Source organism: Talpa occidentalis, unplaced genomic scaffold (assembly GCF_014898055.3).
Source record: "Talpa occidentalis isolate TD23 unplaced genomic scaffold, MPIMG_talOcc4v2.1 talOcc4.15, whole genome shotgun sequence".
Taxonomy (NCBI): Eukaryota; Metazoa; Chordata; class Mammalia; order Eulipotyphla; family Talpidae; genus Talpa; species Talpa occidentalis.
Genome location: NW_023601543.1, coordinates 42443704 through 42460410, shown reverse-complemented (window position 1 = coordinate 42460410; position 16707 = coordinate 42443704). Strand labels below are relative to the sequence as shown.

At 36.4% G+C, this 16707-nt stretch overlaps 1 protein-coding gene across 1 annotated transcript in view; it reads left to right on the top strand.

The window, feature by feature from the left end:
• The window catches only part of ATP7A (ATPase copper transporting alpha), a 137493-nt gene that overhangs the window by 74984 nt on the left and 45802 nt on the right, over nt 1–16707 (top strand). The window contains exons 4-7 of the mRNA XM_054695887.1: nt 1–223; nt 1306–2031; nt 7917–8123; nt 15623–15786. Of these exons, the coding sequence (XP_054551862.1) occupies nt 1–223; nt 1306–2031; nt 7917–8123; nt 15623–15786 (1320 nt within the window). The remainder of the gene's footprint in view (nt 224–1305; nt 2032–7916; nt 8124–15622; nt 15787–16707) is intronic.

Below are 16707 nucleotides of genomic sequence, written 5' to 3'. Positions count from 1 at the left end.
ATTCCGTCTATAATAAATGTTAATCAGATAGTAGAACTAGTTCCAGATCTCAGTTTGGATATTGGAACTCTGGAGAAAAAGTCAGGAACTTGTGAAGATTACAGTATGGCTCAAGCAGGTGAAGTCATGCTGAAGATGAAAGTGGAAGGGATGACCTGTCATTCATGCACTAACACCATTGAAGGAAAAATTGGGAAACTGCAAGGTGTTCAACGAATTAAAGGTAAATATATCTGGTGTTATTTGTTTGATTGTTTTTTAAAGATTTATTTATTTATGCATACTAGAACTGGGGTACAAGCCAGAGGTGTGGAGATGAGAGGATTCACCAGAGATAGAGTGGGGAACAAGAACAGGCAGATTGACTGAAATACACTGCTGAGGGGAGCAGCGGCCTAGTCAGGAGAGGTCTGCTGTGCCATATGGGTAGCTCTCTGGCCAGGGATTGAACTCGTGCTACAGTGGCTGCGGATAGCTTCATAGTGCTGCATCTTAACCCCTTGCACCACCAGGGTGGCCCCTGTTTGATTGTTTCGTAAGGATTAGGTTTTGTTGTTTTGACCTTTTAACTTTTTAAAAAAGATTTATTTATTTATGAATACAAGAATTGGGGTCTAGGCCAGAGGTCCGGGGGTGGGGTATGGTGAGAGGATTCTCCAGAGACAGAGTGGGGAGCAAAACAGGCAGATCTACTGAAATATACTGCTGAGGGGAGCAGTGGGCAATACAAGAGAGGTCTGCTGTGCCATGTGGGTCAGCTCCCTGGCAGGGGATCGAGCTCATGCCATGGTGGCATAGCAATAGCTTGATAGCCCTGAGATTTAAACCACTGTGCCCCCAGGGAGGACCTCACCTTTTAACCTTTTGCTTTCTTCTTGAGCATGGGTTTTGAATCTTTGGGACTAGAATGCTTATTGCTTCACTTAAATTTGAGGACAGCATACTCCCAAGATTAGTGTCACTAAAGTTAATGATTATAATGAAAGGTTACATGTGTGTTGAACTAGCAGAAAAGGTAACTAGGGTAACAATTTATGGAATTCAGTGTTCTTAACATGCCTGAGGTCCTCTTTACCTCTAAAGTACTTTTCAAGCATGCAAAACTTGGAGACCTTAGATATAGTTGTCTTATCTTTTACTTTTTTCCTAGCGTAACATTCTCTGAAAAGAACATAATTATTTTAAATTTAATGAAAAGAATCAGAGACAAACAATTATATGTAGTATTGATTTGGTCTACAAAATGTTTTGTGAAATGCCCCAGGAATAATTGGATTAAATAATTATTTTTCTCTTTATGACTAGTCTCCCTGGACAACCAAGAAGCTACTATCGTATATCAACCTCATCTTATTACAGTAGAGGAAATAAGAAAGCAGATTGAAGCTGCAGGTTTTCCAGCATTCATCAAAAAACAGCCCAAGTACCTCAAATTAGGAGCTATTGATATAGAACGTCTAAAGAACACACCAGTCAAATCCTCAGAAGGATCACAGCATAAGAGCCCATCATACATCAATGATTCACAAATCACTTTCATCATTGAGGGCATGCATTGTAAATCATGTGTGTCAAATATTGAAAGTGCTTTATCAACACTACAATATGTGAGCAGTATAGTAGTTTCCTTAGAGAATAAGTCAGCCATAGTAAAGTATAATGCAAGCTCAGTCACTCCAGAAACTCTGAGAAAAGCAATAGAGGCTGTATCACCAGGGCAATATAGAGTTAATATTACAAGTGAAGTTGAGAGTACCTCAAACTCTCCCTTTAGTTCATCTCTTCAGAAGATTCCTTTGAACATAGTTAGCCAACCTCTGACTCAAGAAACTGTGATAAACATTGATGGCATGACTTGTAATTCTTGTGTGCAGTCTATTGAGGGTATCATATCAAAAAAGACAGGTGTAAAATCCATACGAGTTTCCCTTGCAAATAGCAATGGGACTGTTGAGTATGATCCTTTACTAACTTCTCCAGAAACCTTGAGAGAAGCAATAGAAGACATGGGATTTGATGCTTCCTTCTCAGGTAATTATCACTTTTTTCCTTTGATCCCTATAATGTTCTTTTATCTCCATTTTGGCTTTTATCAATGACAAATGGGTAATAGGCACTGCAGTTTCACTTTTTGTAAGTAAGACCTATGGAAATTTTAGTCAGCAATTTATGCAAGGATGCATAAGGATGTTTGCATAATATGTGTAAGGTTTTTAAAATTAGAAACATTATTAAATCATGATAAAGCCATGTGATGAAATGTTTGAAGCCACACACACAAAATAATGCTATTAAAGATACTTAATGGCATAGAAAAGTGAGATATTTTGTTAAGTGAAAAACAAGCTGAAAAGTTGTATATTCTCTATGATCAAAATTTAAACATTTATGTGTGTTTAAGGATTTATACCATGTATATGTTATTTATTTATATGAGTAAATAAAATTCCTAATAGAACATGAACTGAAATTTAACAGTTTGTTGGTGGTTAGTAGGATAGAAGTGCTGTTTGTTTCTACTGTACTTTCCTATGTATTTTAAGTTTTTTGTGTCAAGTATGTGTGTATATATGTATGTATATACAATGGAAGAAATGAATGTTAATTTTAAAAGAAAATAAGTAGAAAAAGTAATAGAATTTTAAGCATAGTTTTTAAATTTAGAGATTTAAATTTAAACTGACTCTAGAACTGGCCCAGAGTTTTCCTATTTGATGACAGTTCAAACTGGAACAAAAATAGTATATATCCAGTAGACTTTGCCTATGTCTACTTGTTTTGAACTAGAATCGAACCTTCCCTTGAATTAACTGAAAATGTCCTAATGAAATTTTTTTGTTAATATTAGAAAAGCCGTATAACTAATTTCCAGACAATGTCATTAATTTTTGCTATTTTGATCATCACTAAGGATATCAAATAATAACATTCCATTTCAAGCTCACTAAAACTAGGAATGATAAAAATAATTAAACACCTGCTCAAACTATTATGATAAATAACAATGAAAGAAGCTTACAAAAATTTCTTAATTTTCATTTTCATGACAAATGAATTCTCACTGTTTTATTTTATTTTATTTTTTAAACTATAGTTGATAGCACTTTTATTTTTTTAAGCATACAAGAGCTAGGGTACAGGCCAGAGATGTAGGGGGTGACAGGATTCACCAGAGACAGACTGGGGAACAGAACAGGCAGACTGACTGAAATATACTGCTGAGGGGAGCAGCAGGCGAGACAGGAGAGGTCTGCCTTGCCATGTGGGTTGCTCCCTGGCCGACCAGGGAATGAACTCCTGCTGCAGAGGCTATGGATTGCTTCACAGTGCAGTGCTTAACCCCTTGTGCCGCCAGGGAGGCCCTCTCACTGTTTTAAAGTCAAAATATAGTTCACATACTTTAAAATTTACCCTTGGAAAATACATAATTCTGTAGTATTTCCAGGGTTTTGCAGCCATCATCTCTAATTATAGAACTTTTTCATCACTCCCAAAAGATCGCCATTAGCAGTTACTCCCCATTTCCTCTTCCCCTCTCCTTGTCATCCACTGTTTTATTTCTCCCTATGAATTTGACAACTCCAGGTACCATATAAGTGAAACCATGCAATAAGTGTCCTTTTGTGTCTAACTTCTTTCACTTAGCATGTTTTCAGGATACACAAATGTTCGTCCATGTCCATAACATGTATCAATACTTCATTCCTATTTATTGATGAATAAATGGTGTTCCATTGTATGTATGGAACATAAACAACATCTTGTTCCTCAATTATTAGTTTATAGAAATTTGGCTTGTTTCTGCTCTTTGGCTATTATGAATAATGCTACTATGACAGTTTGTATACAAGTTTTTGCATGAATGTGTACCACTTCTGGATCTATACCTAGGACTGGAATTTCTAGGTCATATAGTAAATATGTTTAACTTTACCAGGTACTGCCAAACTTTTTTCCAAAGTGGCTACACCATTTTACAGTCCTACCTAGAATTTACGTTTTAATAAAGATATGTCAAAAGACCAAGATTCTTATACTCTAAAAAAGAGATACACAACTTTTTATTAAAAAATTCATATAGGGCCTCCCCGGTGGTGCAGCGGTTGAGTGCTGGGTTGCGAAGCTGCCCACAGCCTCTGCAACGTCGGTTCGATCCCCAGCCACTGGCGAGGGTCCTACATGGCGCGCAGACCTCTCTTGCCGCGCCCGCTGCTCCCCTCAGCAGTGTACTTCGTCAGTCTGCCTGTTCTGTTCCCTGCTCTGGTGAATTCTCTCACCCTCCCGCGCTTCTAACTGTACCCAGTGCTTGTATGAATAAATAAATCTTTAAAAAAAATAAAAAATTCACATAATATGCTAAAATGTTAAAGAGCCTCTAGTATAGAATAGGAAGTTTGTAATTGTACAAGGAAAGGTTATGAAACCAGAAGCACAATTTTAAATATAAATTGGAAATATTGGAAGTGAAATTTATCAGGTAGCCATAAAAATGACTAGAATTAGTTTCAGCAAAATCTTGTCATGTCTAACATTGCCTACAATCTTTTTAAATTTTCAAAATGAAAAATTTTGAAATTATTCTGATACACATTTTACTAATTCATAAAGTTGTATTATTCCTCAGTTTCTATTAAATTAAAACACTTTGGCATACATAATGAATTATATTTGTCAATGATGGATACTATATAAATAAGTTAGGTTATTTCAATATCAGTTAAACAAGTTAGTTATACTGTGATAATCCTAATGCCTCTTATCTGTAGAATTCCAACTCATATCAGCTTATATCACATATGGTATAAAACTGAAATATTTTTTCACAATCAAATCTGCCATCTGTCATTTTATCATAAGTAAGCACCCCACAGGCTTTCAGACTGGACTCAACAATATAATTTGTCTTCTTCCCTTAGGTCTGTATTTTTGCAAAGTTTGGTTTATATATAAGTGAGTAGAGCAAAAGCAACTTTCTGTTTACCTTAGGTGGCTCTAAGGATGTACTCAGGCAATAGGAAAAATTTTGATCAGACTATTAAGTGGAATTCAAGAGTACTATCTTGAATAGTCCTATCTTGAATAGTTCAAGAGTATCATCTAGTCTAGTATCTACCTAGTCCGCAGGATCCATGAATGCAGCATGTTCAGTAATTTTTAACAATGGTTTTTGCCTCAGTTTATTACTGTCAAGGGCCTCAGGAATGGGTTATTTAACAAATCATTCTGAGGAAGCTGTTATGTGCCTCACATGTATTGTTAGGGTCCATAACGAACATATTGATGGCCATGACGAATAGCTAAAAAAAAAAAAACAACCAAGAAGCTTTACACAGTGAATGTCACCCATAAAAGAGTTGATTGACTTGCAATGATGGTGGTCCATATTATTGTAATAAAAGGTAATGAAATGACCGCATCCTTTGTTTCTGCTAGAGATTAGAATTTTAAGATTCTACCAGTGTTGTGGCTACCCATTTTCTGAACATCACTATCTGTGTAGATGCAGATCTCATAATCTACTACTACAACATTCCCAGACAGAGAGAGATGACACATTTCATTTGCTTGTCATAAATGTTCATAAATGTTAGAGGAGGTAGAAAATGTTAGAGGAGATAAAAATGGGAGATGTTTTTTATCATGACCATCAATCTCATTCTCTTAGGACATATAGCATGTGAACTTGTCTTCATTAATCAATTCTAGAAAAAAATGCTTAACTTATTTTCTTTTTTGTGACTTTTTAATTGTTAATTTAAAACTTAGAGAAAAGCTGCAAGAACAGTACAAAGAATTCCTGTTTATATATTTCATGCAGGTTACCCAGTTAATATTTTACATTTGTTTTATCATTCTTTTTATTGATGCCCACTTATACATACCTGCACAGACACACATAACTTTTCCTGAATCATTTCAGAGTAAGTTGTAGACATGATATTTTAATTGTTTTTAAGACATTTTGTATTCATATATTTGTTCTTCACATATTGTATCAGATATTGAACTTACCAGTTTTGAGGATCAGACTCTTTCTAGAAATTTTTGAAATCATTTCTGATTGTTGCCTCAAGCTTAGGAAAGTTCACCTTCCCTTTGAATTCATTTAAACATAAGTAGTGTTGCCTATGGAAAGGCTAATTTAAAGAAAAAAAGCTGTTTAACTCATCACTTTTTAACACCAGTACTGTCTCTTAAAGATGGAAACTTTTGCTCTTCTGCCTATTATACTCACTGGGGTAAAGGTCATAATTTTATGGATCTTTGATGAGAGGTCATGCCACGGTAACTAACAAGGACTACTTTAATACTGTATTTTTAGACTGTGATCATTGCAGATGGTATTCTGGGTTGCCTTTCTACCTAAAATAACTAAATTTCTTTGGAACAAGCCCTGAAGTGATTGGTAGTACAATTCTTTCTTCCGTGTCCAAGTTCAAAATTAAACTTCAGTGGTAATTATGAGAGAATGAAGTAAGCTCCTGGCTAGATTAAAATGATGTTTTTTCAAAGCCAAAGCATTTTTCTTTTGGGAAATGAGCCTATTTTTTGAGTTCTTCAAAAGTACTATTTTGTAAATTTTGTCTATAGAGAACATAGAGTTCTTTAACATAGAGTTCTTAATAATGCTCTTCTAATCTGAATGATAAATGTAGTTTTCTAAAGTGAATAATTTGAGACTAGAGAATGACTAATTCAGAACTTGGAAAATATAGTCTTTTGATAATCTGTCCTTTGCTGTACCCAAACTGGCAGTATTACTATTACCTGAAAGCTTGGTGGAAATGCAGAATCTCAGATCCCACCCAAATGTACTGAATCACAATCCACATTTAACAAGATCCCCAATGTGGTTGTATGTACATTAAAGTTTAAGCATAATACTGATTTGAGAAATCTGTCATTCATTAGGGAAATAGATTTTTATTAAACTTTCTTCAAAAGATTCCCTTCTTCAGCATCCTGAAAACCCATTCTGGTCTGCAGGAGTTTCTCTATGGGCTAGTTAAATAGACATGAACCAGTTTTTTGCCCAAGAGGGGAAAAGAAAAACAAGCTAGATAGGTTAGTGGAAATTTCCACAGCACCTCTTTTCCCTCTTTTCTCTGCAAGAGGGTAGAAAAGTTTCACCCTCTTGCAGGTGCATGGATGTGATGGGGAATAAGTAATCTCTTCTTGTAAGGTGATTAATACTGCAATGGATAAACTAAAGCAGAATAGATTTTCTGCTATTGAAGATCTTTCCACTCTTCCACAGTCTATAAACATTCTACATAGAGATTCTCCAAATAATCCTCTGTGCATAATGATTACCACTTACTCATTCCTTGCCTCTTTTCCATTGCCCACAAAGTTATTTTAATTAAAAAAAATACCATATTAGTATCTTTAGAGACAATTTGTTCATCTGCCTGTCATTCTATTCATGTCTTAATCCCATTCCCCAGAAGTAGCCACTGTAATAGTTTGGTGTGTAGCCTCTCAGGTTTTCTTATGCATATTCTCGTGTGTGTGTGTGTGTGTGTGTGTGTGTGTGTGTGTGTGTGGATATAGATATATATATATATATCTACAAGATTTTTTTAATGACATACTGCAGTCCTTTTGAAAATTTCTTTTTGTTGTATATCAAATTTCTTTACTGCCACTATGTAAATTGTTAACATGATGATAAAAATGTGTTATAAAATAGTTATCTATTAACAAACCACTGTATACCTAGGGTTGGGAGTCGAGATAGTATCAAAATCAGAGGTCACTTCCTGCAAAGTGTAAAGATAGCATTGCTGAGAACTCTAGGTATCGTTGATTTTAAAGGATTGGATTGATAGTACTTGGAGGTGTGGATTGTGTGGAATGACAAAGATGTAGTTGGAGAATAATTCTAATGGAAAGACTCTTTCTCTGTCTACCAGATATGAATGAGCCATTGGTAGTAATAGCTCAGCCTTCATTGGAAATGCCACTTTTGACCTCAACTAATGAATGTTATACTAAAATGGTGACACCAATTCATGACAAAGAAGAGGCAAAGACTTTGTCTAAGTGTTACATACAGGTCACTGGTATGACTTGTGCTTCCTGTGTAGCAAACATTGAACGGAATTTAAGACGAGAAGAAGGTGAGACATTCTTATAGCCTGTTATTTTATGTACTAGTTTGGGGACTATGTTTATGATTCTTACCAAGGCCTTCCAAAGACTAACGGTGATGTGCAGGATAACCTTGACTTTTTGGAAGTCAGTTTTTGTTAGTGTTTTGTTCCCTGCATATATAGTTCCTATCTTGTTTACCTCATGATCACATTTTTTTTTAAAGATTTACTTATTTATGCATACAAGAGCTGGGGTATAGGCCAGAGATGTAGGGGGTGACAGGATTCACCAGAGACAGAGTGGGGAACAGAACAAGCAGACTGACTGAAATACACTGCTGAGGGGAGCAGCGGGTGAGACAGGAGAAGTCTGCCTTGCCATGTGTGTTGCTCCCTGGCAGGCCAGGGATCAAACTCGTGCTGCAGAGGCTGTGGATTGCTTCATAGTGTGGTGCTTAACCCCTTGCGCCATCAGGGAGGCCCATCATCATCACATTTTAATGTCAATGAAGTTTGTAGGGAAATAGAAGGAAATGCATAAGATTGCTATTCTTTTTTTAAAGATTTTTTTATTTTTATTTTTATTTATACAATAGCTGGGGTACAGGCCAGAAGCTTGGGAGGGTGAGAGGATTCACCAGAGACAGAGTGGGGAGCAGAATAGACAGATGGACCAAAAGCACTGCTGAGGGGAGCAGTGGACGTGACAGGAGAGTTCTGCTGCGCCATGTGGGAATCTCCCCGGCCCGCTGGGAATTGAACCCGTGCTGCAGAGGCTGCAGACAGCTTCACAGGACTGTACTCAACCCTCTGCACCACTGGGGAGGCCCAAGATTACTATTCTTGACAGGTCTTGGTTGGAATAGATTTTAAGAAGCATACATTTTCTGATAAAGTTATGCTTAAAACTGGGGCTAGAATCCATAAATTTCAATACTATTATATCTGGATCAAACAGTAGACCAAAACAAGTTTGTATAGAATTATATTATTCTCCTCCAATAGTTCGATCTCTGATTTTTGCTTGCAGTAAGAATGTCTGAAAGTTGCTTAATATTGTGTACAAGTTTTTTTGAAAAACATTTATTTTTGCTTAGAAGAACTGGGGTGTAGGCAGAGGTGTGGCAGGGTGAGAGGATTCACTAGAGACAGAGCAGGGAGCAGAACAGGCAGACTCACTGAAATACACTGCTGAGGGGAGCAGTGGGTGGGACAGGAAGGGTCTGCTGTGCCATGTGGGTTGCTCCCTGGGCTGGCTGGGTTTCGAACTCGTGCTGCAGAGGCTGCGGACAGCTTCATATTGCACTGCTTAACTCCTTTTGCCACTAGGGAGGCCCTGTGTATAAGTTTTAATTTTAGGTCATAAAATCTTAGGAAATCTACTAAGAAAAAAATCCCAAGTATTAATTTTAGAAAAACCTAGTATAATCTTAAGTTTTCTATATAAATAACTTACATTCTGGCCTTTTTTGTTTTTTGCTACAGATGTTTTTATTTTTTTCTTTATATATATTTTACATCATTGTTCATTTTTAAACAATGTTTGCTTACCCCCCACTCAGGTGTAGTCCCCATGGAATTTCCTTCACAATTCACCCGTGCATCATCGCCACAGTCCCCTGTGCTCCTCCCTCCCTCTGAGCCCTCTCTCCCCTCTTCCCCTGTAGGATATCTCTGGTTTATAATTGTCTGTTATTGTTTTGTTTTGTTGTGTTTTATATTGTTACTATTTTTTCCCCTGATGTCTTATTTGGTTCCCCTGCATTCCTCCTATAAGTGAAACCATCCGATATTTTTCTTTTTCCTTCTGACTTATTTCACTGAGCTAATTCCTTATGGCTCCATCCATGTTGCTGCAATTGGCATGAGTTTGTCCTTTTTGATTGCTGAATAGTACTTCATTGTGTATATATACCACATCTTCTTGATCCAGTAATCTATTTTTGGGCATTTGGGTTGTTTCTGGGTTTTACCTATTATAAATAGTGCTGCAGGGCCTCCCTGGTGGCGCAGGTGGTTGAGTGCCACACTGTGAAGCTGTCTGCAGCCTTTGCATGTGGATTTGATCCCAGCTGGCCAGCGAGAATCCCACATGGTGCTGCAGACCTCTCCTGTCTCGCCCGCTGCTCCCCTCAGCAGTGTATTTTGTCAGTCTGCCTTTTCTGTTCCCTGCTCTGTCTCTGGCGGGTCCTCTTACCCTCCCGTGCATTTGACCTATACACTGGTTCTTGTATAATAAATAAATCTTTTTTAATTAATATTTTATTTTATATAATTCTTACATCATTTTTCATTTTTGCAAAATGTATGCATTTTCATTTTGGTTATATTCCCCATACAATTGCACCCCCCCTTATTTTGACCCTAGTCCTTCCTCTCCCTCCGCCCCCCGTAGTGTGTCTCTGCTTTATAGTTGCTTGTTGATTTTGATTTTTACTTTGTATTAATTAGTCTTTTTCCTGGTCCCTTAGTTAGGTTTTCTAAATTCCTGCTATGAATGAGACCATCCGGTATTTTTCTTTTTCTTTCTGACTTATTTTGCTGAGCATGATCCCTTCTAGCTCCATCCATGTTGCTGCAACTGCATGTGTTTATCTTTTTTGATTGATGAGTAATATATGTACCACATCTTCTTGATCCAGTCATCTAGTTTTGGGCATTTGGGGTTTTTTCCATAGCTTAGCTATTGTATAAACATAAGGATGCAGATGCCCTTTGGAATTAATGTTTCTGTGTCATTTGGGTAAATTCCTAGGAGTAAATAAATAAATCTTAAAAAAAAATAGTGCTGCAATAAACATAGGGGTGCAGGTATTCTTTTGAGTCATTGTTTTTGTGTCCTTTGGGTAGATCCCTAGGAATGGAATTGCTGGGCCATATGGTAACTCCATTTTTAGTAGACTGAGGAAACTCCATGCAGCTTTCCATAGTGGTTGTGTTACAGGGCAGGGAGAGGGACAGCCCAAACCCCACAAATCTGCCTATTTTATATAGGGTTCTGCCATCCGCTGCATCAACACAAAACATATGAGACTTTAATGGGAAGGAACTTTAATAAAACTGGGAAACAATACAGGAAAGGCAAAGAATCTAGTTTCTAAATGAAGCACCCAAAGTTACCCGTCCCCTCGCGGGTAAAAGTCCATCCATATGGGATTGGCCCAGAGCAAGGCCCCAAAGCCTGCCATAAGTCTAAAGCATCTTCCAGTGGGGACCCACAGAAAAGGGTCAGAAACAACCAGACAAGCCTGGAAGGAAAAGAGCAAAATCAACATCAAGATAAAAGCTGCCATTGTCACCTCCCCTCGGGTCTCTCACCCACATCTGTGTCACCCAGTCCACGACCAAAAGACAAGCGCAGTTTCTTCATGTGTCTCTAGGCTCCATGCACCTCCTCCAGGTCTCCTTCTGGCTCATCCTGCTTCCTTCCTTAGTCTCCTCTGCAGCTTCTTCTCTCCCTGCTCACGGAACCTGGAATCTCCCCCTTTCCTGGGGACCACCCTGTTAACAATTGGACCTTTTGTACTCCCACCAGCTTGTGGGAGAGTTCCTTTTTCACAACATCCTTGCCACCATTTGTTGTTGCTAGTTTTTTTGATATGTGTCATTATTACTAGTGTAAGGTCGTATCTCATTGTGGTTTTGATTTGCATTTCCTTGATTATAAGGGATGTTGAACATTTTCCCATCAGCCACAAATGTTTTAGCTTAAAAATTTGCTCTCATATTACTGGACAGCATAGTAGATTTGTTAACAATAGAGATATGTTACTGTGTTTAATGAGACTGAAAGGATTGATTTGGTATTTAGGTAGCCCTGCCCAGGTGTCTTAATGACATATACTAATAGGCACACAGGCCAAATAAGTAAGATCAGTATAAATTTATTCCCACTGTTGGGGAAATAAGTCATATTGTATTAGTAATATTGAAGGCCTGTGGTTAATGGCATCACCTTATGTATAAAGGTCAGAACATTATTATAAGAAAATGCATTTTATACACAGCCATCTTCCGCTCAAGATTATCTTATCTGAGTTTTGTCATTTCTGCATCTTCATTTCAGACTCTATTATATCTAATTAGTTAACCCTAAAGTTTGTATTTTATTATCTTTTAAAAATGGCTTTATTTAAAATTTTTAAATTAGACTTAAGCTATCATTTACATGTCTATATAACTTTAGATATATATATTTTTATCCTTCACATATGCACATGCTTTTCTCACCTTCCACCATACCTCCTGTGCCAATTCCCAATCCATTTCTTTCCCCCTGTTCCCTCTGGTAACCAGTATATTTTCCACTATGTCTAAGAATCACTTTTGCTGTGCTATGCCAGTATATAATTTTTGGTTATTTATATCCCACAGAGAAGTGAAACCATCTGATATCTTTCTCTTTCTGACTTCATTTAACATAATCACGTCGAGATCCATACATTTTTCCCAAAAAGAAGTACCTCACCTTTTTTTTCAAGAGTATTATTCCATTGTGTATACGTTCCACAATTTCTTTATCTAGTTGTCTGACAGTGGGCACTAAGACTGGTTCCATAACTTGGAAATTGTGTGAAGTGCGGCTGTGAGCATGGAAGTACATAAATCTTTTCATATTAGAGTTTTCACATTTTTTGGTAAATACATAGTAGAGGTATTACTGGATCATATGAGATTTCCTTTTTTTAAATTATTTTTAAAGATTTATTTATTTATGCATACAAGAGCTGGGGTACAGGCCAGAGATGCAGAGGGTGGGGGAGTTGAGAGGATTCATCAGAGACAGAGTGGGGAACAGAACAGGCAGATTGACTGAAGTAAACTGCTGAGGGGAGCAGCGGGCGAGTCAGAAGAGGTGTGCTGTGCCATGTGTGTTGCTCCCTGGCCAGGGATTGAACTTGTGCTACAGAGGTTGTGGACAGCTTCATAGGTTGTGTCTTAACCTCTCGTGCCACCAGAGAGGCCCTCCTTTTTTATTTTTTAAGGTATCCATACCACTTTCCATAGAGACAGAACCAAATAACATTCCCACCAACAGTAGCTGAGTGTTCCTTTTTCTCCATAAGCTCGCCAACATTTGTTGTTTCCATTCTTTTTGATATAGGCCATTCTTATAGGGATAAGCTGAGATTTCATTGATTTTGATTTGCATTTACCTTATAATAAGTGGTGTTGAACAATTATTCATGTGCCTGTTGTAGGCCGTCTGAATGTCTACTTTAGAAAAGTGTCTTAGGTGTTTTGCCCATTTACTAGGTTGTCTCATTTGTTGTTGGATTGTATAATTGTTGCAAAATAGCCCTTTTTCAGATGTGTGATATGCAGATATCTTCTCCCAGTCTGTAGTTTGCCTTTTTGTTTTTGTGATGATTTCTTTGAGGTCCAAAAGCTTTTTAGTTTGATGTGGTCCCTCTTGATAATTTTTGCTTTTGTTTCCCTGGCTGTTGGAGTTATGTCCTGAGATACAACTTTGTAGTGGATATTCTCTAGTGCATTCCTTATGATTTTGTTTATGGAGTCAGTTTTATATCCAAATCTTTAATCCATCTTGAATTTTTGTGTATGGAGTTAAGGATGGGTATAGTTTGATTTTTTTGCATGTGTTTATTTATGTTTCCCAAAACCATTTGTGGTTTTTTTTTTCAATTGAGGCAACATTGGTTTACAACATTGTATATATTTTAGGGTTAAGGATCACAACTGTCACATGTATGTTACTATACCACACCCACCACCAAGGCACTGAAAGCTCCCCACCATCATTTATTGTACCCCTTCCCCACTTTTCTCTCTTCCTCTTGCTCCTCTAATACCATTTGTTAAGGAAGCTTTCCTTTCTCCATTGTATGGTTGTGGTTCTTATGCCAAAGATTAACTGTCCATATTTCTGGTCTTCATGTTCTATTCATTGGTATATGTTCTGTTTTTGTTCCAGTGTCACATTGTTTTGATTACTGTTGCTGTGTAACATAGTTTGAAATCCATGAGTTTGATACCTTCATTTTTCTCTTTTCTGTCAGGATAGTTTTGGCCATTCAGGATCTTTTGTGGTTCCACACAGAGCTTAGAGTTATTCTATTTCCTTGAAAAAAAAATCATTGGGATTTTGATAAGTATTGCATTGAGTCTGAAAATTGCTGTAGGTAATATGGCATTTTAATGATATTCTTCCAATTCATGAGCACGGGTTATCTTTCCAATTTTGTCTGCATTAGATTTCTAAAGATGGATAAAAATTGTTCTGATTATAGTTTGAACTAAGAAAACATTTTTGAAACTTGAAAAATCAGCTTTTCCATTCTATTTCTGTTGTATTACAGGTTATATTCAACTGAAGCAAAAATACATTTTCCCACTCTCTGTATCCCTTCTCTTATTAATGACACTTCCATGAACCAACCATGTGAATTATTGGGTGTCCAGCAAACCCAGAGTGTAAGCAATTTATGTGGAAAATTCATATTAGATAGTTTTCTTATTAACAATTTATTAAGGTCCTCCCTGGTGGTGCAAGGGGTTAAGTCTCAGCACTATGAAGCTATGGCAGCCACTACAGCACGAGTTCGATCCCTGGCCAGGAAGCTAACTCACGTGGCGCAGCAAACCTCTCCTGTCTTGTCCGCTGCTCCCCTCAGCAATGTATTTCAGGCAATCCACCTGTTCTGCTCCCCACTCCGTCTCTGGTGAATCCTCCCAACCCCCCCCCCCATACCTCTGGCCTACGCCCCAGCTCTTGTATGCACAAATAATTAATATCTTTTAAAAACAATTTATTAAATTAATATTTGCTTTTTCTTTCTTTTGTATCAAGCCCTGCAGCTGACCTATAGACTATTGATTCTCACTCACTGTCAGGTAGCTACTAAGTACCACAGATTCCTAGAAAGAACTGTTTTTTACTGTGCAGAATTAATTTTTCCTCCTGGCAATGATAGCAGTAAGTGGATCGATTATAAAATTAACCAAGGGATTGCACCAAAGAACAGTGTGACTACCATAAAATGAACTCTCGTTTTGTTAACAAATTTTGTGGCACTTTTTTTTTTCTAGGAATAAGAGCTTTTTAGTTTAGGCTGTGTCAGACAGTAAAAATAGAGACTTTTAAGAAGTGACTATTTGATAATATGGTATTGTTGTTACATTCTTAGAGTCTTTGCTACCAAAGTAATGATTTCCTGAGCCCTTGAGATCCTTTCTGTAGTATTTTGTCTTACTCATCTCTAAAAATGCTTTATATATACATGATAAGATCTCAGCCAGTTGCAATTCATGGGCCTTATTTGCATCCCAAATTCCAGCAATTTTAAATAAATAATAAACAATTGTGGAAATGTGTGTATTACCTGGATATTTGATGATATTGTATAATTATTTTATTATAGATATGATAATAGCATTAAGGCATTTTTTTCAAAAAGAATAGTCTGTCTCTTAGAGTTACAGGTTTAAATATGTACATTATTTAAATATTAAAATTCTTTTAATAAGGAATATAATTTAAGAATTGTTTTTCTTAATGTGCCTAGGAATACATTTTGTACTTGTGGCTCTGATGGCTGGCAAGGCAGAAGTAAGATATAATCCTGCTATTATACAACCTGCGATAATAGCAGAGTTCATTCAAGAGCTTGGATTTGGAGCAACTGTGATGGAAAATGCTGATGAAGGGGATGGTGTTTTAGAATTTGTTGTAAGTGAGAATTTTTATGTGATTAATAAAATATACAAGGATAACTTGGTGAGAATTCAGAAAAGAGATCAAAAGATAACTAAAGGCTGGGAAAATAAGATATTAGAAAATTTTGGAAGCTAAAAAATAGAAGGATAAGATGTGATTTAATGGCTACCTTCAAGTATGGGATGTAAAAGATACTCTGTATTAAAAGCCACAAGAAAAAGTTCCTTTGAATGAAACAATGAAAATCAGATTTTAAAATATAGTATGATCCCTGCCTAGTTACATGTAAAAGAACTGCCAGATGTATTAAAAACTTAAATTTTATAAATGAAGACTTAAAACCAGGTAAGGCATAATTGTTTAAAGTGATCATTTTCTCCTATCAAGGAAGTCAACTACGAGGTCTTTCCTATAGAAATATGAGCATACATAGGTAATATTTATTACATATTAAGGGCAACATTTAGAGGTAACCTAAATGTCCTTTAATTGGGAATAGATAAATTGTGTGTAGACATATTATAGAACATAATATGACTGTTTAAAAGAATAAAATAGATCACTATTAATTGAGAAGTAAAAATCTCTAGGATATATTATTTACTTAAACAATAAATGAAGTTGCTGTATTTTATGGTATGATGTAATTTAATTAAAAACCAGAAAATCATATGTATGTTTCCTTATATAATTAAATGTATAGGCAAATATTATGGAAAGCACTTATTTATAGACATCATTAGCAGTGTTTCAATCTAGGGTAGAAAATGAAATTGGGGGAGATGAGCAAAGAGAAACTTGTACATTTTAGAGATTTTAAATTTTTATAATTATAATCAATTCAAAGTTGATTTGTAACTTAAAGTTGTGACTGTTATTGTTAGTGTATTTTGAAGTCTTCTAAAAATTAACATTTGAGTAGGAAGGGATTTT